A 20151-nucleotide genomic window follows, 5' to 3' on the forward strand; every position below is an offset into this window, starting at 1 on the left:
CTGAAAAATGGGACAGTCTGACAGAGAAAAAAAAGCCATCCCAGAATATACCTAGTGCCTAAGTAGCCAGTCGCTCTATAGCGACGAGCAGACGAGGTACCTTTTCTCGCCAGACTGTTGCCATTTAATTAAGTTGCCATCGCCCATCAGATTCCGTCATCCGATGAGTCAGTCAGAATTAACACAAACGAGCTACTTCTATTTGCTTGTGTTTGGGGGCTGCAACCCCATATTCTTGCACTGAATTTGAAAACACCTCAACTTTATCTAATGTTTGTCATCAATTGACCACAGGTCATCTCTCCCAACACCCTGAAGCCCAGCGTCCTCTGTCATACACTGTAATCCGAAGCCAAGCTCATGGCACTGCTCATCATCGGCTACACAACAAATGACTCCAATGTAAGCGGAACAGCACGCCTGTCAAGCATTCGAATCCTTCAGCGACAAACCCGCGGCACAACGCTCATTGTCCGGAGCCTACATGCAGCCAGGGCTATATGCATACATGCCTGGGTATGTAGAGCAGAAGGTATACTCGTAGGAGGACCTAGCAAGGGATCAAAGACGCAGCTCACCAAGAACCATGTTAAAGAAAAAGAGGCCAAGCGGGTGGTCCGTGTAAGAATATCGCATGGTATTTCACATCTCACACTTCGCCTTCCTGGCACCTTTTACTGGAAAGAGAAACCTCCTCGTGCCTAAATAGGCCCCCTTTCTCCTCCACTATTCCACTTTGCCTCAGAGCCGAGGAGTTGGGGCTCTTGATCCTTTTCTCGCCCAATTTTCTTGAGTTTCATCTTGGTCCTGGTCAGCTTCCAAAAGAGCAAGCGGCAGCGACATCTTGTTCGCTGACCTGGGCCTCCTTGCTTCAACATGACTCAGCTCGACGTTCCATTCCCGCCTATCATATTGATTCAAAGCCTGGCCATGTCAATCGCTAACCTCTTGTGGCAGTCCGTAGACTTCTGCTCCCCCATACCTCGTCTCCCGTCTCCCTTTCCCGAGAAGGCTGGGAATGACAGTCGGTGTGGGAAAACAGCTGAGCCTGAATGGTGACAGATTATCCGACATGGCAAGCAGAGGCCAAGCTTTGATACCCCTGGCCTCACATACCACTGATCTGTCAGACCTAGACAACTTCGCCCCTATACCACCTTACTTCCGCGGGCAGATTTAAACATTGCTATGGCAAATTATGGGTCCTTTCGTTTAGAGAATCTTGCTCTGGGGAGAGGGTGTAGCGCGTCCCTTTGCCTAGGAAATGTCCCAGTCAGCTCAAGTCTGGTCCGCCTCGCCAGATCCGCCTATATAAGGTCGTGGATTGCGGCTGGAAGGGGGGCAGTCGTGCTCTTCTTGAACAGAAACACAACCAAAGAACAGACCTATCCCTTCTAGACTAACCTTCACATCTTCCAAGATAATCACATACACCTCCACCGGCAAGATGGGCTCTTCGATGCCAGAGAGATTCGACTTCGTTGTCGTCGGCGCCGGCGCCGCAGGGGCGGTCCTCGCAGCTCGCCTCGCAAGCAGCAAACAACATCCTTCGGTCCTTCTCGTGGAGGCTGGAGGCAAAAATGACTCCAAGGAGGTCCGTGTCGACGCGGAAAAATGGCTGCATCGAATGATCCCTTCGCAGAATTGGGGTTACAAGACTTCGCCGGTCAAAGGCTTCGACGGGAACATCATCGACTACGATCGTGGCAAAGGGCTTGGAGGAAGTACCGCCATCAACTTCTCCGTTTGGACCATTGGCCCGAAGGACGACCACGATGAGATCGCACGCCTCGTAGGCGATGAAGAATGGAGCTGGAACAATGCCCAGAAAAGGTACAAACGACTTGAATCTTATTACGCAACCAGACCAAATGTACCAGGTGATGCCAAGCGGTACCTTGACCCTAATCCAAAAGACCATGGGTACGATGGTCCCATCAAGGTCGGCTTTCCTCAGGTCTGGGAGCCTTCTTGTACCGAGCTGATGGACATCTGGTATGCCAATGGTGCGAAACCCAATCCAGACCACAATTCCGGAGATCCCATCGGCCTTGCTGCATGCGTTTCAACTGCGTACAAAGGAGTTAGATCGACAGCCGCAGATGCTTTGGTTGGAGCACCCAGTAACTTGCACATTTTGGTCGATACCGAAGTAGCTCAAGTGACTTTCGATGGCACCAAGGCGACCGGTATCAAAACCACCGGAGGCAAGGTTATACAAGCCGATAAAGAAGTCATCCTGGCGTGTGGCGCTCTCGACACTCCAAGGATACTTATGCATTCCGGCATAGGCCCTGTTGACGAACTCAGCAGCTTCAACATTCCTGTTATCAAAGGAAACGAAAACGTTGGCAGGCACCTCAAGGATCATCACCATATCATGATCCCGGCTCTCCGAGCAGACCATACGAGTGAAAGAACTCGATTCTACAAAAGCCAGGAGCTTCAAGCGGCAGCTCGAGCGGCATGGGAGAAAGACGGTAGCGGCCCATTGTCGGAGTACGCCTGTGCCATGGGCGTCGCATATCTGAAGCTGGAATCATTGTATGACAGCCCGGAGTTCCAAGCTCTTCCCAAAAAAGACCAAGATCACCTGCGAAAGCCGACAGTTCCTCACTACGAAGTACTTCTCAATGGGCCATGGCTTCCGAATTTCCTCGACCCACAAAACGCGCAGGCTGGAACAAAAGTATTTTTGTTCATCCTCAATCAGCAATCGACGGGAGCCGTGAGACTCCAATCATCTGATCCCAAGCAGCCACTTGTCTTCGACCCCAACTTCTTTTCCCACCCTTTTGACAAAAGAGTGGCGGTGGAGGCTACCCGAGACGTCCTCAAGGTCATGAAGAGTCCCGAGTTCCAGAAAGATACTCTGGCTATTGATGGCCCCAAGAGTGAGTCGGAGGATGACATCCTAGCATTCTGGCGAGCGGGCAGCGGTTCGACGTGGCACATGATGGGGACTGCCAGGATGGGCAAGGACGAAGCTACCGGCGTTGTGGACAACAACTTCAAGGTGTTTGGGGTGGAGAATCTCAGAGTGGCTGATATGAGTGTCATCCCCATCGTCGCCAAGTAAGTCATGCTACTGCCGACCTACATATCTGAGACATATGCTAACAAGGCTCTGCAGCAACCACACTCAATCGACGGCGTACCTCGCTGGGCTGACTGCGGCCGACAAGCTAGCTCAAGAATATGGGCTTGACGGCTAATCGGCCCTTGGATCAACACCCCCAACGGAGCACGAGGTACTCGGTACATATGTTGCTGTTTGAAGATTTAGCGAGCGGGAATTGCTTGGGAATTGGCACCGGTATTTTAGCAGAAGAGATGGATGACAGTGACTGGGTAGGGCTTATATGAATTTGAGACAAGACCCGTCTGGTGCCGTACTCGTATGATGTGACACAGCTCGGCCACTGTACCTTTGCGCATCCTGACCCTACCTAACGAACCTATGAAGGAAACCCAACATGGAAAGACGCCTAGTCAGAGTTTAATCCTTACTCTGTACGGAGATCCAACGCGCCGAAAATAGAATGCTTGAAGGCACATCCCCATGTCCTAGCAAAAGAGCGTTCGCTTGCAAGGCTCCGTAATTCCCCCCTGGCGCAATATCGGTGCTTGGGTGTGATGTAAACGTCCCCCCACCCGGGGGTCCAGGCGCTGCTCTCAGTGGACAGCGCCTGTAGGGACGCCCCCAATCAAGCAATTCAGCCCCTGACGCTCGCGCGCCGATGACCCGAGACTCCAGAGTCTCCAGGGCCACAGAGGCCCCTGTCAGGTCCCAGGGTCCCTTATTCTCGCTGTTGACTCCCTGGATCTTGTTTCTCGGTGGCCTTGGCAAATTCCCCTCGCAAAACAGTTCTCGTCTATGCCGCCATGAGAACCACTTTCGCCCTCTAGACACCGCACCCACTTCGACTTCGGCCTGGTGGCGATGAGGTCTGCTCTCGTCTCATTCCCTGTCGCCCAAAGCACCGCGTGAACGACGCTGATCGCGCCTGCCCTGCTCCCAGCAGTATTGTTGGCGTCTGTGACGGGACAATATGCTGGGGCTCCTTCTCATTCTCCTTCACTCCGACCATCAGTGCTGCGACGCCATCCCAGGAGATTGAGTACTGGATTGACCTGGCAAATCCGCCTTGCGACTTGCTTTCTAAGCGAATGAGCATCGTGACCAAGGCACACTATACTATACACCAAACACGCAAACAGCTTGCGCTGCCGCCTAAGCCCGCAGTTTCTGAGACATCGACTGCGGCGTCCGTGGACCAGATTTACTAACCCACTCTTATGAATACCTCGCTCGCCTCGCCCCATCACCGAGATCTGAGGCTCTGTCGCAATTCTACATGACGACAATGGCGTCGCTGCCATCATCTGCGTCCCACGATCACCACCCCAGCCGGCCTCGACCTCGCAACATCCAGCTTACACGGAGTTCGAGCCATGATCAACCCAAGACCGCCGACCTCAATCGACCACTGCCCCCGCCTCCTGTCACTGCTGCGGCCGAGACATTTGAGATTCCTACCCTGCGTCGAAAACCCCTCCCTGATTCACCAGATTCTGGTACCGCAAAGCTCAACCACAGTCGTTCCTTCAGTCACCCCTTCCCGTCCATCTTTGGTTCCAAAAAGGCGGAGAAGAAGAACAAGCATGGCATTGACTTTGATGGAGCACGCGATACTCGGCACGAAGAAGGAAATATGAAGCAACATGCCGCTGAAGCGTCCGTGCCACGGGGTGATCGCCAGCCCGTCACCGGGAAGTGTATGACCTGCGATTCAACCGTCCGGTGGCCGCAAGGGCTTAAGGTGTTCCGATGCACAACCTGTCTGACTATCAACGATCTTGAATACAACCCCGAGACCAAAGATGATGCCCAAGCATCGGCAGCTGGGCCCTCGTCCCAGCGCAAAGTCGTCCCTATGTCGGTCGAGAGGACGAGAACCCTGCTTGATCGCTGTCTCAGACACTACCTCGAGTCTCGTATTGAGCACGACGAGGCTTTTACACCTACGCACTCAATTCCGATCGAAAATCACTCGCCAGCCGAGGACTCCTTTCTGTTGGACGGAACCCCGCCAGAAGGCGTCTTGTATGGACAGTTCAACGACGAACAGGACTCTCCGCCACCTTCGCCGCACCTCGGTATAAAACCACGAAGCCCTTCAGAGGAGTCCAACCTGTCTCCCCGTTACCCCATAAGGCATGGCGGGCCATCCTTTGTTCAAGGTCATCCTACCGACCCCTTCAACTCGTTCGCACCGACCCACCACAGGCCCCAGGACGCCAGAGGACGCCAATCTTCTGAGCCTGTACAGCATTCAGCCACGTTACTCAGATCTGATGTTTTTCGTCTAGTTGAAAACTATATTGCTGGCTGTTTCGTCGGATGTGCCACGTTAAACCAGTCTTTCCTCACCCCCCGACCGCCTCAAGAACATAAACCTAGGTCCGGTTCAGGAACACAACAAAGGCGACAATTATCTGAACCAGCTTCTGCTCCAGTGGTCGAACCTGACGTCTTCTTGTCCGAGCTTGACGCCAAAACTTTGCTTCTTGGCGACGTTGCGGAGAACGGGTCGTGGTGGTTGGGCGCCCCGAGTGGCCGTGTGGCCATGTCAGGAAAGGAACCTCATCATCAGCGAGACAGGTCGCCAGAAAAGACCCGCAGTTCCGCAAGTGCGAGAAATCCTAGGATCAATTGGCTCGAACTTGCCGAATGGTATCGTCTAGTCATATACGCAGGCGATCTTTGGGAACAACGGTGGCACGAACTGAGGTCGAGGTTGACAGATCCCAAGGCACAGCAGCGCTGGCATTCGACCTCTTTGGAGAGTATTCAGCGAGATATCATTGAGTCCCGAATACACCTACAGCGGAGCTTATTGAAGATTACAGAGAATCTCTTGAAACGGCCCAGGCAACCGTTGAAGCATCCCGAGGATTGTCGATTCTTGTTGATGCTTCTGGCTAACCCGTTGTTGACACCTGCGAGACTGGAGACAGGAAAGATGTTTGGGGTTACAATACCCCATCCACCCATACCTGGGGGAAAACAAGTTGACGACAAAGCCCGTGACTCGCCGTCGAAACGTGTTCCAAGCAATGGCAGACGACCGGGAAGTCTCGGCCACCATTCCGGCATAATAAAGCGGATATTAGGCCTGATGGCCAATCTCTCGAACGAAAACCACCAATATCTTGTGTCATGGTTTTCTAGATACTCTGACGGCCACTTCCAAAGGACGGTGGAGATGGTGGGCAGTTTCGTAAGTTACAGACTGTCTCGACAACAGAAAATGCCTGCCCACGAACTCATCAATCCCACGGAGGGGCTGGTTCCCAGCTTCTCTGACTCTGGGATGCACCACGCCTCTCAAATTCACGCTGCACTAGGAGGCAGACCTTCTTCCACTTCGGCAGGCAAGTCTGACGGGAAGCCCAAGCTGTCTTCATACGGTGAAGATTGGCAAATCCGCGTGGCCGCAAGGGTCATGGCCTTGCTGTTCCACGCGAATGTGGGTCACACTGCGCGGAAGAGGGATGCCTTTGCGGCGCACGAGCAAAGGCTGCAGAGTCCAGGTCTCAATGCCAAGTATCACGCGTACTCTCATGGTCAGATCATACCGATCAGCAACTTCTACAACACGATGCTAGACTATGCAGATCTTGTGGCCGACTTTGAAACTTGGGAGACAACCAAGACAAAGTTTACCTTCTGCCAATATCCTTTTTTTCTGAGCATATATGCGAAAATCCACATCCTCGAGCACGATGCCCGAAGGCAGATGGAAATCAAAGCAAGGGAGGCCTTCTTTGACAGCATTCTCAGTCGCAAAGCTGTCAGCCAGTACCTCATCCTCAAAGTTCGACGAGAATGTCTGGTTGAGGATAGTCTCCGAAGCGTTTCTGAGGTGGTCGGATCTGGCGGCAGTGACATCAAGAAAGGCCTGCGCATCGATTTTCAGGGAGAAGAAGGGGTCGATGCAGGCGGTCTCCGCAAGGAATGGTTCCTGTTGCTGGTGAGAGAGATATTTGATCCTCATCACGGCCTGTTCGTTTATGACGACGATTCTCTATACTGCTACTTCAACCCCTTTTGCTTCGAATCCTCTGAGCAGTTCTTCCTGGTTGGGGTGTTGGTCGGACTGGCCATTTACAACTCGACTATTTTGGACGTGGCGTTCCCTCCATTCGTGTTCAAGAAGATGTTAGCTTCAGCGCCTTCAACCAGCGACAAGTTGTCATCGATTCCCAAGGTTGGCCACGGGTTCACCCTCGAAGATTTGGCCGAGTTCCGACCTGCTTTGGCGCGAGGCTTCAGGCAGCTGCTCGAATTTGAGGGCGACGTTGAGGAGACGTTCTGTCGCGACTTTGTGGCTGAAATGGACCGCTATGGCGATGTTGTTCAGGTGCCTCTGTGTCCCGGCGGCGAGAAACGAGCAGTGACCAACTCGAATCGACGAGAATTTGTCGATCTCTACATCCATTATCTGCTCGACACGGCTGTGGCGAGACAGTACGAACCGTTTAAACGCGGCTTCTTCACTGTCTGTGGAGGCAATGCGCTATCCTTGTTCCGACCCGAAGAGATCGAACTTCTCGTACGAGGTTCTGATGAACCACTTGACATCGCTAGCTTGCGCGCGGTTGCAACATACGAAGGCTGGCCCAAGCAGGAAGGACCGCCCGAACAGCAACCCCAGGTCGTCTGGTTTTGGGACTTTTTCGCACGCGTATCACCCGTGGATCAACGGAAAATCCTGAGCTTCATTACCGCAAGCGATCGGATTCCGGCCATGGGAGCCACAAACCTGGTAATCCGCATCCAGTTAATTCGCGCCAAGGAGGAGATGGATGACTTTGGAAGGCCAACAAATAAACCGGTGGAGAGATTTCCCATCGCGAGAACATGCTTTAATACTCTGAGTCTGTATCGGTATGCGTCGAGGGAGAAGTTGGAAGAGAAGCTCTGGATGGCGGTGCAGGGGAGTGAAGGATTCGGTTTGAAGTAGATCCTGTGGTTATGCACTGGGCTGATACACGATATGGGCGAGACAAGTGGCGGATGCGAAGGAACGGAGATGGAGCTCACCATGCTCTCTGTGTTGGATCATGTTTCACGCATTTCTCTGGGTTTGATTCGGGAGCGTCGGCGCTGGTGGGGGAAATCTGCGAGCTGAAGCATTTGACCGGCCCCGCAGATTCATTGGGAAACAGGCGCAGCTTGTCAGCGCCGTAGGGGAACGAAGTCGGGAATTTTGGACTCGCTCGATGGTTTCTCTTATACGGGCACCTCGACCAGGAGCATTCTGTGGCGCCGCATGGCTTTGCACGCTGGTTCCATTGGGTCCAGCAGGGGGGCAATGAAAGACACCTCTGGCTCTGGGATATAAGAAAAGTAGAACCATTCATGCTGTCACGAGTATAGGAATGCATAGCGATCACAGCATTGTTTCCCGGCCCGTAGACGAGCGGCTAGAAAAATGCCAGTGTTATTTAATCGACGTGGCTTAGTGATGGGTATATGGATATACCTTGTGGGTGTTTGGATGTGGCAGTCGGTGGCCATAGGGTCGCGAACTAGGAATTATGGACCAAGAGGAAGAGACGGACGACTTCTCTAGAAGTCTGGACCGCTGGACTGTGACCTGTTTGGTGCGTTTGCACAGCAACTATGTAGATGGTTGTAGCTACTGCAGAGCAAACAAATGCAACAAATAAATAGCATAACGGTGGTGATAAGGCGAGTGCACGACTTTTCCGGCATTTCGAACACCTGAGCAGGTGAATAAGTGCAATCGGCAAACGTCGCCGAGGCAAAAGAAGTTGTATTCACACAGGAAGGAGGAACGCTGGGCCTCGAGAGGACAAGGGAGGTGTTGGATTCCAAGGGCATAAGGAGGCAGTCGACGCAAGAGCCTCATGCGAAGAGGTGGTCGGAAGCGGGCCCAGATGGATCCACGACGATAGGTGGAAGCAAGACCAAGTCCATTGGCATTTGCTCCCTTGTCGAGGAGCATCTGCACCACCTTCTCGTCACCATGCTCGCGTTGATACATATATACATCGATCTCATACTGCGCTGCGACCGATCTAGCAAGGCAGGCGAACGGCGGGTAACATAATGCAAGAGGAGTAATATCGCAGACGACAAGGAAGAGAGAGGAGCAGGGAGAGAGAGGCGGAGGGATGTCTATCTTTCCTTTTTTTCCCCATCCCGCATATTGCTTTTCCCCCCGGGGAGCAGCAGCGCCAACGCGTCACGCGACAAAGCAAACAAGCAAAAAGTAGAACAGCCTGAGAGCTTGACGGTAAAAGATTCAAGCGCATGTTGCCTGGGGCAGCCCCCTTTTCCAGATCGTGGGATTTTCTCGGTGCTTAGAAGGAGCAGGGAAGGACCTCTGACTGAGTCACCTGCATTTTTCACCAAAAAAGAAAAACATCCGTGGGAGCTGCATGAGCAGCTGGTTTGTTTTTCCGATCATCTGGTCTGGAAAATGGTGAAATGCACCGTTTTGAATCGGAATCAAGGTTCCTGCCCGTGCGCAGCCACCAGGCCAAGGGAGCAATAGTCGGCGAAAAGGGACCGAGTAGGAGCTCTGCAAAACAGCTCAAGGTTTCTAGCGCTAGAGTGCAACTTTGATTAGCCATGTGAGACAGGTTCCAAAACGCACCTGGAACTGTCCCAGCGGATAATATTTGCTTGAGAGGCACAACAAGGACGAATGGCAACTTCGGCCTCAACACCGTGAGCGTCTCGGGTCCAAGGCTGCACTCACCGACTTTACCAGGAAACTGGATCATTTGTCACAGAAAATTGCCCATCCCGCGGTAAGAACATGTCCGAACTGCATGGCGGAGACATTAGTGAACAAGCTCGGCGACGGGGAAGCTGGCTAGACGAGATCTTTGTCTGCGGCCGCAAAGGTCTGGCTGTAGGAATGAGATAACGCACGGGTGCACGATGATATCTCGGAGGGGGCGTGAGATCGTCCATGGCCATTTGGTTGGTCGTCGGAAAATGTCGACAAAAAGTTTCGATCAAGCAGAAACACGCCCCGCACTCGGCTGCACTGCCCAAGCTATCATTTTTGTTGCTGTCTGGCTACGTCTGGTAGCTTTGGCTGGCGGGAGGACCCCCCTCAACAATATTTCTTTTTGATCCCTCGACTGTCCTGGAAGTTTTTTGTTGCTCTTCTCCCGTACAGTATCTTCTGCGACTCGCTCATTCTGTTGTCCTGCTGCATTTTCCATAGACCAGAGATCCTAGATCAAGATGGGTTCCGCAAGTCTTCCCTCCCAAATGAAGGCGTTGAGTATGACTCCCTCCCGTCACTGCGTTGGCTCTTGATTCCGAAAAGAAGCGGTCAGAGGGTGAAATCTGTCCGGAAAATCGACTGATCTGTGTGTGTCTAGAGTACGATGAGCCAGAAAAGTTCAGCGTCGTCGAGGTCCCTCTCCCCAAGCTCCGTGAACATGACATCCTGGTACGTAGACTCGACACAGACTGGACGAAGAGACTGCTGAGAACAAGATATAGATCAAGGTCAAGGCTTGCGGTGTCTGCGGCACTGACCTGCACATCCACGAGGGTGAATTCTTGGCCAAGGTATGAGCAAAAAGCTCACTGTGTCGACTGCGAACAAATCTGACAGAAGCTGCAGTTCCCCTTGATCCCTGGCCACGAGACCGTCGGCGTCGTTGCAGCCCTCGGGCCCAAAGTCAAGGGGTTCGAAGTTGGTCAGCGGGTGGTTGCAGACAACTCCGAACTCTGTGGAGAATGCTTCTATTGCCGTCGCGGTGAGGAGCTTCTTTGCGAAGATTTCCAAGCTCATGGTGTGACCATGGATGGTGGCTTTGCCGAGTATTGCGCATACCCTGCCAAACGAGTCTTCCCCATCAAGAACCTGTCCGATGTTGACGCCACCCTCCTCGAGCCCGCCTCCTGCGCCGCCCACGGTCTGGATAAGATTGCACCCAAGATGGGCTCCAGTGTGCTCATGTTCGGTGCGGGACCTACGGGTCTCGTCCTGACACAGATGCTCCGCCAGAACGGTGGTTGCCATGTTGTCATTGCAGCGCCTGAGGGACTGAAGATGAACCTCGCCAAGTCCCTGGATGCCGCTGATGAGTATGTTGAGCTGTCCCGAAAGGACCCCGGCCCGCAGTTCGAAAAGATCAAGAGAGAGAATCCTTATGGCTTCGACGTTGTTGTTGAAGCCACGGGCAGCGTTAAGATCTTGGAAGACTCGATCAACTATGTGCGAAGAGGCGGCAAGCTTGTGGTGTATGGCGTCTACGGCAACAAGGACCGTGTGTCGTGGCCACCGACCAAGATCTTCGGTGACGAAATCACCATCCTCGGGTCGTTCAGTGAGACGTACAAGTTCCCTGCTGCCATCGACTATCTTGGTATGTATTGTCCATTCCCAGCTCTTCCTCGGTCGATGTGGCTGACAATTCGTTCAATAGACTCGGGCAAGGTCAAGGTCGCAGGCATCGTGAACAAGACATTCAAGCTGGAGCAGTGGGCCGAGTGTCTGGAGTCGATGAAGAACAAGAGTGCCATTAAGGCAGCCATTGTTTTCGATTAGAGGAGCGCGTCACAAATGTAGACGGCAGGTCTCGGCAGTAGGCGAATCTGTAAGGGCTGTAGACGGCTCTGTCTTCGAACTGAGGGTCATAGGTGTCTTGGAGATCAAGTTCTCCTACGGTCGGTAGGGGAGTGGCAAGGGAAAAGGCGCAGGAATGAGTTGTCGAGACGGTGTAGAAATGGTCAAGCCACTATTATTTGATCCCAGATCCTTTGAACGTTTCGTGTGCCTTTCCTATTCGAGCATTGAGCAACAATGCGGCCTGACCACCTCCAATGCATCCCTGACCTGTCTCAGTATCGCCATTATTCCTCGAATTGACCATGGCTTTATTATATGTTGGTGCGAGACCTCGACCTAAAGATGATCAGCGAGGACGCCGACCATTGTCAACTTCACCAAACTGAAGATTAGATACGTCCTGGAACAGTCAACATGCATGAGCTCGCGATGCTTATTCAGCCCACAACGTCGTCTGTTTGCTCTTTCCAGACTGATGGCCGTAGTCGTGGCTCCAAGCCCTTCAACATCGAGTGCTCAGTGTTGAGATCCTATATACCTACACAGGTAGGCGTATGGCATGTGTTTCCTGCCACGCCGTGTACTTACCATTCAACCACTAATGGGATGCTCGAATATAGCTGTTGTTTGACGAGACGTCGGCAGCGAGATTTGGCAATCTTTCATGCGATCCAAGCAAGTGCAGCTTCCATTCTGATTAGCAGCTCAGCTGGACGAGAAGGACTTGATCGCCCACGATGGCATCCTCAAGGAATCTTCGGCCGCCGGGAAAACATGATGGAACCGGAATACATCAAGGAGTCAGATGATGATAGGATTGCAGAGTCTGTGGGCCAACAAGACAACCTTCTTCTGGACTTCTCCCCAGTCAATTCAGAGTTGCCAAAAGATGACGAGGGATATCAGAGAACAAGCTGTCGTGTAGCAAGGGCGGGATGGAGTGAAGGGAAAGCGACTAAACACACACCACCAGTCCAAAGTGATATCCAGATCACTCACTCGTCCAGTTCGGATAAAACCTGCTCTGCCACACCCATGGATGTACTGCCCCCAGCCTCCTGGTTCCCAGAGACCTCAGTGTTTAAATATCTTACTTCTGTTTGATCTCACCGTCGACCATTCCTGCCATCGCCGACTCAATATCAACCGCCATCCCTAAAAGCATCATCTTCAGAGTACTTGTATAACACCACATCCTGCTGTACCAGCAAACATGTTGCCTCCCAAGTCTCCCAACACGTCCTCGACCACCACGACCCTTACACTCCCATTGAGGGCTGCACCGCCAAAGTCAGTTATCCTTGATCCCTATTTCACCCTCCTGTACGAAGACAACAAGAAGAACTTACAACACTTCCTTGACAACAAAGCGCCTCTTCCTGTCAAGGAAGTTCTCGCCACATCAAGATTTGCCGAATACCTTTTGAGCAAGGAGCCAGGTCCAAGGGTCCAGTACGGAAACCTTCGGCCTGCTCTGAGTGCCATCCGTTCCTTCTTGGTCAGCTCTCCCGGTGGCAAGAAGCTGTTGGCATTCTATAAGCACCTCCTGCAAGTTCAAGGTCGTTGGTTGATGGCGACAGCCCAGTTGGTCAGCTTTGAACTCTATGTCAAGCTCACTTACGCCCTCTTCATCTCCCGTGATGACAAGAAGCTCTTAGACCATTTCATCAAGGTCATCCCAGGAGCTCTGTCCAAGGTGGCGAACTACAGCAATGTTGACAGAGCTAGCTTTGACACCTTGCTGAATCTCGAAAAGAATCGTCTTCAGGAAGCCAGCTTCAGTGCAGCAGACAGCCTCTTCAACTTCAAAGTCTCTAAGGAATTCTACCACACTCACGGGAAACTTCTCACTGCCATCGAGGTGCACGAAGCCAAGCTTGAGGAACTGCGTGAGCGAGCCGCTCGCCGCAAAGCTGAACGGCAGGCTAGGATTCAAGCCGCGTACACACGAAATTCAGCTACGCTCAACCGACAGATGGGTATGGCTGGTATGACTCCCCACCATCCGGAGGTTGAAGCCTCTGTCTGTCAGTACACCAAGGAGATTCGTAATGAATTCTTCTCTTTCAACGAAGATACTGATGCTCAAGAGCCTCTCGGTGAGTCTTTTCGTTTCCAACCTTGCCGACAGCATCGCTAACCAATCTGTTGAGACTTGACCGGTGAATAGTACTGGGGGATCAACTTCACGGTCACAACGTCACTGCTTTCCCGTTGGTGTTCTCTGTCGGCTGCATATGGAATGCTCTTCTTCGAGCCCACCTGTGTAAGGCAACGCTTTCCCTCATGAGGATTGGCGTATCCTAAACATGAAAGGCATAAATCCAAGAGTCATGTCACTGGCAAGCTCACCAAGAGAAAGGTTGCATGCACTCGAGCGTATGGCATTTGAATGAGCTTTGGAAAGGACGGATGCGATTTTATGGCCCATGCCCAGTTGCCATGAGCCTAAGGAAAATCCATTTGGAATGACTTTCTTGGATCGAAGTGAACAGGAGAATTGACTTCTTGTCAAGCAGACATTGTCGGCCAAATGAGAATCAGAAGCAAATGTCCACCTTCACATTGAACGGTACATGAAAGCTTGGTGATAGGAATTCCCAAGGGCTTTGCGGATGGTTTCAAAACACCAATTCGAGCTCTTGAACAAGACAGACTGCTGCTGCAGGACTTTTTCAATATGATTGAAATTGAATTCTAGCCGTTGGTTCCTCACTTTTGTTTTGCATTTTTCTTCTCCCTCTGTCAACAAGTCGTCCTGCGCGGGGGCAAGTGAGACCTTGATACCATCAAGGATGTTGATAGGCTAGAAGCAAGAGTCGAGCAAACATGATCTAAGCTTAGTGCCACGACAGAACCCTCCATCTTCGTAATCGTCAAGACACAAATCGCCCTGTCAAAAGTCGGCTGCCTGTCCACGGGACTTGGGACTCGTCTTTTGCCACGTTCCGCACCAGAACAAGGACCCTCCCCCCTTCCACGGAGAAGCAACCCCCTTTGCAGAGTGCAACCAACCCCGTATTTTCCTACGCCCACGATGTTTGCACCTCCGGTAGAGTATCTTTTGCATCACTTTCTGATGGCTCTCTGGTAGAACGCCAACTCGTCACCCTCCAGGACGTAGCCGTCCACTCTCCCGCTCTGGCCGGGCCGAGAGCTGATGACGGCGTAGAGCCGACCGGCCTCGAACTGTCTCTCCAACGCGGGCTCGATCTTGCCGCTCTTCTTCAACCGCTCCTCCCGCTTCGCCTGCACGCTCCTGCTGACCTTGGCCTCCCCGGCACCCCCCTCGGCCGCCGCGGCCCCGGCGCCCGCAGCCTTGGTCTGCTGTGTTCGCTTCCGCCCGATGTTCGTGCCGTAATGCGCTTCGTACCAGGTTCTGAAGGGGGCCGCGTCGATCTGCACCACGGCGGACTTGGTGAGGGTGTTTGTGCGGACGAGTTCGTTGTTGGACGGGTGGTAGGCCACGACAATGACGCGGACCTTGCGGGCGATGCCCTCGCTGCCCCAAGAGAAGTTGCCGCTCTCCAGGCGCAGGGCGCGGTATTTGGTGTTGCCGCCCCGGGTGCGGACAAGGTGGATGCGTTTGGCGCCGATACGTGTGTTGGCGGGTTGGCGGCCCTTTTCGAATGCTCTACAGGTAGAAACCAAAAGCAACAATGTCAGAAATCCGATTTTCTCATGCTTGTGCTTTTCTCTCTCTTGCTCAACGAAACTTGCTGGTAGGGTGGGGAGAAATGTACCTCTTCTTGCGGTAGTATGCGCGCTTCGCACCGGTGGCAGACCGCTTGTGGCGGCTGTCTCGTGAGATACCCATGATTGCGGTTCTGAGGAGGACTGCAAAGGAGGCAAATTTGTCAGTATTCACATCGTTTGCATGTTCACAAAAGCAGGTGTCAATCGCAGGATGGGAAGAGGTCGAGTGACCAAAAGCTTCGGGAGGGTGATGTTGTAATGGGTTTCCTCAATGCATTTCCTCCCATCTGGTGTACGTAGGGATTCGAATACTGACCTGACCAAATCAGCAATCCCTCAGTGAGCAATTAAGAGTATGTCGTCGAGATCTCGTTGAGATGGAGTGTGTATTGTCGTCTGAGTGCAGAGGGTCGTTCAATCCCACGAATCCAAAAATCGCAAAATCGAGAGCGTGCGCCGGGTCGCCCGCCAAGAATTTTCTTGCCAAGGATGGACTGGGGGTACGGTGAGGTATTGAGACAGTCAGCGTGGCTTTGCTACTGGCCAGTCAGCCAGTTTGGGTCCGTCCAGACTGTCCCGATAATCCGCTGTAGAAAGTGCCAAGATTTTAATCTTGGCGTAGACTCGCACACATTCGGCCCTGGGCGTGCATGTAAAGTCTTCTCCGCCTCGACCTTTTCCACCGCTACCACTACCTTGTTCCAAGTTCTCTCTTGTTGTGTGCGATTCCCCGAAGAGCGCCAGGAACTCGCAGCAACAATTTCCCACCTCTGCACCAAAGTCCATTCACAGGAAACCCAAGGGACATCGCAAAAATGTGAGATCTGGGCGCTGCCCTCTCTCAGAATTGCATTACTGACGGATTCTGTGCCCTGCAGGCTTATCCCCAAGGCTGACCGCAAGAAGATCCACGAGTATCTCTTCCGTGAAGGTGTGCTCGTGGCCAAGAAGGACTACAACCTCCCCAAGCACGGCGACATCGATACCAAGAACCTCTTCGTATGTTCGACCGAAGCCGCAACAGCAGTATGACAACCCGACTAACGCGACACGATGTGCTATAGGTCATCAAGGCTTGCCAATCCCTCACCTCCCGTGGCTATCTCAAGACGCAGTTCTCTTGGCAATACTACTACTACACCTTGACCCCCGAGGGTCTGGACTACCTGCGCGAATGGCTTCACTTGCCTGCTGAGATCGTCCCTGCGACGCACATCAAGCAGCAGCGCAGCCATGCTCCTCCTCGTGGCATGATGGGTGGCGACGACCGTGAGCGCCGTGGCGGCGGCCGTGGAGGACCACGTGGTGATCGTGAGGGTGGATATCGTCGTCGTGAGGACCGTGGTGAGGGCAAAGAGGGTGGTGCTCCCGGCGAGTTTGCGCCTACATTCCGTGGTGGCTTCGGCCGTGGTCGTGGTGCCCCTCCGGCCTCCTAGACGGTTGGACGATCCACTTCGTCAGGAGCTCGTCCGTGTGCACACGCACATTCCTGCGTGACGACGACCTCTTTTCTGAGAAGCACATCGGTGATGGCCTTGCACACGAGGCGGCAGAGAGTTGAGCATGTCTTGGGAGGAGCAACGGATCTGATATCTTTGCAGACTCCCATGAAATCACATAGAGCAATGACAAGTTGTCATGCACCGGGGCCACAATTCCCCCTTGGACAGTCACCGCGTCGCTGTTGCGGCATTATTTCCTTTGTCATCCCTTGATGTTGTCCCGCACACTGCTTTCTGCCTGCTTCCTTTGATTCTTCTCAGTCAAAATCTCCTCGCTCCTTCCTCAGCCGATCCATTCTCAGCACCGAATGCAGAAGGACATTCGCCCCCACAGCACAATCTTCCTCCTCGCACCACTCGCTCGGATTGTGCGAGACGCCATCTTTGCAAGGGACAAAGATCATCCCCGTGGGACAGTGCACGTTGGTACAGACGCTATCGTGCCCTGCACCGCTTGTCATCTTCTGGAGCTTGCTTGCATCACCTCCCAAGACAGCCAGCGCGCTCTCCTCAATACACTTGATGGCCTCGTGATTAAATGTGATGGCATCGCTCGAAAAATCTTCCTTCATCCCAACGCGGATCTTCGTGAGCGGATTGTCCTTCAACCTTGAAACCCTCTCTGAGGGAGATGCTGTAGAAGCTCTGATATTTTTGCCGGCTCCCTGCTTCGCGTCATATGGGTCCATATGGTCCCCGTCGTTCACCAGCTGAATGAATTCCTCGATCTTGTTGACCATCCTCTTCAGGCCCCTATCGAGAGGATTTCTCAGATCCAAACTCATCTCGACCTGTCCGGGAACGGTATTGACGCTTCCAGGAGAGACGTTCATTATTCCCACCGTCGCCAACCCCTTTAAACTCTCCGCGATTTTGCGGATCTTGTGCAGAAAGGTGGCTGCAAGATAAAGGGCGTCGGCGCGATTCTCGAAATCCGTGGTCCCGGCATGCGATTCCCTCCCGGTTATTGTAACAGTGAACCACTTGTAAGCTTGAACGCCCTCGACGATTCCAATCTTTTGTCTCGCTCTTTCGAGTTTCGGACCTTGTTCGATATGCAGTTCAAAGTGTGCGCCTAGGGGCGTGCCGGGTTTCCCGTCACGGTAGCAAGGGGCATCTCCCAGATATCCAATCCTTTGCAATTCATCCTTGACCGTGGCCTGGGGCAGTCCCGGACTGACGCTGCGTACGCTCCAGGCTTTCTCCAGTCCGATGCGCCCAGACCAGACGGAGCTCCCCATCATGCTCACCGGAAACCTGGCGCCCTCCTCGTTGGTCCAGTTCACCACGCCCACGTCGCCCTCGGTCTCGATCCAGTTCTCATTCAGCACCCTCAACATCTCGATCCCCGCGGCGACGCCCAAGACGCCGTCGAAGCGCCCGCCGCTGGGTTGGCTGTCCAAGTGGCTGCCCGCGAACGTGGCTGGGGCTTCGACTCTGTGGCCAGATCGGGACGACGACGACGACGACGACGACAGGCCCGGCCTGATGGCAAAGATGTTGCCCATCTGATCCACGTGGGTCCTGCATCCCAGAGCCTGGGTGGTGGCGATGAACCAGTCGCGTGCGGACCTGTCCTCGTCGCCGAGTGCCAGGCGCGAGAGGCCTGCGGTCTTGACATCGCCCATCTTCGGTCTCGTGGCCGAGGTCCATTGCGCGGTTGCGTGGATCGTGTCCCAGAGCCGGGCGGAGTTGACCTTCAGCCCGCTCAGTTTGGGTCCGTCGAGCTCCGTCGTGCGGAGGCGCAGAGGCCCTGAAGTCGTAAAGGCCCTGGTCGGGAATGATAACCCATGGCCGCAGTGAAGCTTCAGCCTGTTGTTGAGCTTGGACAGGGTTGATGGCGACGGTCTGTTCATGGCCATCAATCGAAGGAAGTAGCTGTGTTCCAATTGGATATAGGTAGATTCTTTTCCCCTGGATCCCTAATACAAAAGCTCCAAAGGGGTTTAGGGACCAAAGAGACCGAATCAAAAGGTGTAGTTCCTTGCTCAACGGAGTATGATGTTGGAATGTTCACTATACCTAAATGTACGCTTTGGTTGCTACAGACATAAGCCACGGTAAGTTTCAATGCAAAGAAGAGACCAAAGCATAAAGTGCAGACTAAGATTGGCCCTGTTTACCTCCTTGTTCGGTGATTTCGGGTCAATGAACCACCGATAGACGACAGTACAAATTAATCAAACAGCACTTGTGTCCTCTATCTAGCCCTGTGTCCTGGAGAATCTCTTCATGGTCAAATACTCTGTACACTGCCTCCTAAGCCCAGAAACTTGTAATGAGGGCTATCTCAAACTTGGGACACGGAAATATCTTGGGAACGGCGGACAAACAGTCTGGAGGTTTTCCCATGACGGCCAATCAATATGGAACCCCAAAGCTATTCGAGAAACAACGCAATCAGGGCATGGTCCAGGATCGAGGGAGGTTTTATGCTCCTTTCCCAGCTCGGCTGAGTTGCCGTTTCCTTTGTTCCATCCCTCCAAACCTGCAGAGATCTATGGATGTCTCCGCTGACTCCGAAGCTGGACTCGACTTCCGCTCGTTGCCCCCAATGATCATGCGACTACCAGCCTGCCGCAACTGGCTGGGTGCCGACCGACACCCATCTCTGTTTGATTCGGCCCACAGCACTTTGTCGAGGGCTGAGAATGTACCAGGAATCTCTCGGGGTTGCACATGGACTGACTGCTATCTCGCTTGAGATACGCCTTGGGACGGGTCCGCATGCCCGGGATATGCATGCGAGTCGCAATTTATCCAGCCAAGGCCGCTACAGGAGTCGGCTTTACACGTTGTGTCTGTCGTGGACATGGGGTTATGGACATAGAAGCGGCCGTTCCCCGTGGTTGGTCAATGGACTTTTTTGGCTCATCCTTTTGTCTCCCGATCCACGCTGTACACCTTGAAAACCTTCTGTCGATCGTCAGGCGGCGGCGTTAATCCTAGTGATGCTTCGATTTGATCCGAGAACAGCAGCATCGCGGACGCATTGAGCATTAGGGCAACACCTATGACAGCGCGGGTCTTTGGAGAAAGAGCTTTGTAGGAGCTGCACGACGGGTCAGCCACGTGTTCTGCAGAAGGAAGCAGGGAGTGACGCGGGGACACACCTCCACAGGGTCATGCTGAAAAGTAGAATCGCTGATTTTGGCTCGCGGCGAAGCACCGAGATCTCAATGAGTGTTTTGGTTCGAACTGTCCCAAAGGCATTGCGGACTTGGAGAACTGTCGAGCCATGGATCATCAGGTACCTCGCTCGCTCGTCCGCAGCCAGCTGCATTACAAGGCAGGTATTCCGAGTCTGCACCATACCTCAT

General features: G+C 53.2%; 8 protein-coding genes across 10 annotated transcripts; 5 read left to right on the forward strand and 3 right to left on the reverse strand.

Moving 5' to 3' along the window:
- The first annotated feature begins 127 nt into the window (after positions 1-127).
- Positions 128-3541, forward strand: PV07_12381. Of its 2 annotated transcripts, XM_016399904.1 has the most exons (3): positions 128-637; positions 958-3075; positions 3134-3541. In XM_016399904.1, exons 2-3 carry the CDS (start codon positions 1448-1450, stop codon positions 3213-3215), a joined length of 1710 nt encoding a protein of 569 aa, XP_016242716.1. In that variant the 5' UTR covers positions 128-637; positions 958-1447; the 3' UTR covers positions 3216-3541. The 2 variants fall into 2 exon arrangements, with proteins under 2 accessions (XP_016242716.1, XP_016242715.1); XM_016399903.1 differs by having other exon boundaries at positions 128-3075.
- A 317-nt stretch (positions 3542-3858) lies between these two features.
- PV07_12382 (uncharacterized protein) lies at positions 3859-8590 on the forward strand. Its single transcript, XM_016399905.1, has one exon. The coding sequence runs from the start codon at positions 4359-4361 to the stop codon at positions 8028-8030; it is 3672 nt and encodes a 1223-aa protein (XP_016242717.1). The 5' UTR covers positions 3859-4358; the 3' UTR covers positions 8031-8590.
- Positions 8591-10081: 1491 nt separating this feature from the next.
- On the forward strand, positions 10082-11839 carry PV07_12383 (chlorophyll synthesis pathway protein BchC). Its single transcript, XM_016399906.1, has 5 exons — positions 10082-10334; positions 10435-10505; positions 10559-10627; positions 10683-11430; positions 11491-11839. The coding sequence occupies exons 1-5, from the start codon at positions 10295-10297 to the stop codon at positions 11610-11612; spliced, it is 1050 nt and encodes a 349-aa protein (XP_016242718.1). The 5' UTR covers positions 10082-10294; the 3' UTR covers positions 11613-11839.
- A 46-nt stretch (positions 11840-11885) lies between these two features.
- Positions 11886-14311, forward strand: PV07_12384. Of its 2 annotated transcripts, XM_016399908.1 has the most exons (3): positions 11886-12190; positions 12254-13732; positions 13787-14311. In XM_016399908.1, the coding sequence occupies exons 2-3, from the start codon at positions 12847-12849 to the stop codon at positions 13801-13803; spliced, it is 903 nt and encodes a 300-aa protein (XP_016242720.1). In that variant the 5' UTR covers positions 11886-12190; positions 12254-12846; the 3' UTR covers positions 13804-14311. The 2 variants fall into 2 exon arrangements, with proteins under 2 accessions (XP_016242720.1, XP_016242719.1); XM_016399907.1 differs by having other exon boundaries at positions 11886-13732.
- PV07_12385 (ribosomal protein S8.e) lies at positions 14042-15773 on the reverse strand. The gene is made up of 3 exons (XM_016399909.1): positions 15646-15773; positions 15377-15470; positions 14042-15267 (listed from the first exon to the last, which is right to left on the reverse strand). Exons 2-3 carry the CDS (start codon positions 15448-15450, stop codon positions 14703-14705), a joined length of 639 nt encoding a protein of 212 aa, XP_016242721.1. The 5' UTR covers positions 15451-15470; positions 15646-15773; the 3' UTR covers positions 14042-14702.
- A 208-nt stretch (positions 15774-15981) lies between these two features.
- PV07_12386 (uncharacterized protein) lies at positions 15982-17055 on the forward strand. Its single transcript, XM_016399910.1, has 3 exons — positions 15982-16146; positions 16208-16328; positions 16394-17055. Coding segments are annotated over exons 1-3 (495 nt in total). The 5' UTR covers positions 15982-16144; the 3' UTR covers positions 16766-17055.
- PV07_12387 (uncharacterized protein) lies at positions 16881-18886 on the reverse strand. Its single transcript, XM_016399911.1, has one exon. The coding sequence runs from the start codon at positions 18691-18693 to the stop codon at positions 17089-17091; it is 1605 nt and encodes a 534-aa protein (XP_016242723.1). The 5' UTR covers positions 18694-18886; the 3' UTR covers positions 16881-17088.
- PV07_12388 (uncharacterized protein) lies at positions 18886-20114 on the reverse strand (the record flags this gene model as incomplete). The annotated part of the gene is made up of 2 exons (XM_016399912.1): positions 18886-19883; positions 19945-20114. 2 exons carry the CDS (start codon positions 20112-20114, stop codon positions 19703-19705), a joined length of 351 nt encoding a protein of 116 aa, XP_016242724.1. The 3' UTR covers positions 18886-19702.
- Positions 20115-20151: the final 37 nt, after the last annotated feature.

The sequence above is a fragment of the Cladophialophora immunda genome (assembly GCF_000835495.1).
Source record: "Cladophialophora immunda strain CBS 83496 unplaced genomic scaffold supercont1.8, whole genome shotgun sequence".
Lineage (NCBI taxonomy): Eukaryota > Fungi > Ascomycota > Eurotiomycetes > Chaetothyriales > Herpotrichiellaceae > Cladophialophora > Cladophialophora immunda.

What these genes read in the sequence shown, in the direction of transcription:
- PV07_12381 (XM_016399903.1), top strand. Translation starts at nt 1,448, where the DNA reads ATGGGCTCTTCGATGCCAGAGAGATTCGACTTCGTTGTCGTCGGCGCC. An exon ending in GTCATCCCCATCGTCGCCAA is followed by an intron (nt 3,076 to 3,133) that starts GTAAGTCATGCT and finishes AAGGCTCTGCAG; the next exon opens with CAACCACACTCAATCGACGG.
- PV07_12382 (XM_016399905.1), top strand. Translation starts at nt 4,359, where the DNA reads ATGACGACAATGGCGTCGCTGCCATCATCTGCGTCCCACGATCACCAC.
- PV07_12383 (XM_016399906.1), top strand. Translation starts at nt 10,295, where the DNA reads ATGGGTTCCGCAAGTCTTCCCTCCCAAATGAAGGCGTTGA. An exon ending in AGGGTGAATTCTTGGCCAAG is followed by an intron (nt 10,628 to 10,682) that starts GTATGAGCAAAA and finishes CAGAAGCTGCAG; the next exon opens with TTCCCCTTGATCCCTGGCCA. An exon ending in TGCTGCCATCGACTATCTTG is followed by an intron (nt 11,431 to 11,490) that starts GTATGTATTGTC and finishes TTCGTTCAATAG; the next exon opens with ACTCGGGCAAGGTCAAGGTC.
- PV07_12384 (XM_016399907.1), top strand. Translation starts at nt 12,847, where the DNA reads ATGTTGCCTCCCAAGTCTCCCAACACGTCCTCGACCACCACGACCCTT.
- PV07_12385 (XM_016399909.1), bottom strand. Translation starts at nt 15,450, where the DNA reads ATGGGTATCTCACGAGACAGCCGCCACAAGCGGTCTGCCACCGGTGCG. An exon ending in GCATACTACCGCAAGAAGAG is followed by an intron (nt 15,268 to 15,376) that starts GTACATTTCTCC and finishes TTCTACCTGTAG; the next exon opens with AGCATTCGAAAAGGGCCGCC.
- PV07_12386 (XM_016399910.1), top strand. An exon ending in TCGATACCAAGAACCTCTTC is followed by an intron (nt 16,329 to 16,393) that starts GTATGTTCGACC and finishes GATGTGCTATAG; the next exon opens with GTCATCAAGGCTTGCCAATC.
- PV07_12387 (XM_016399911.1), bottom strand. Translation starts at nt 18,693, where the DNA reads ATGGCCATGAACAGACCGTCGCCATCAACCCTGTCCAAGCTCAACAAC.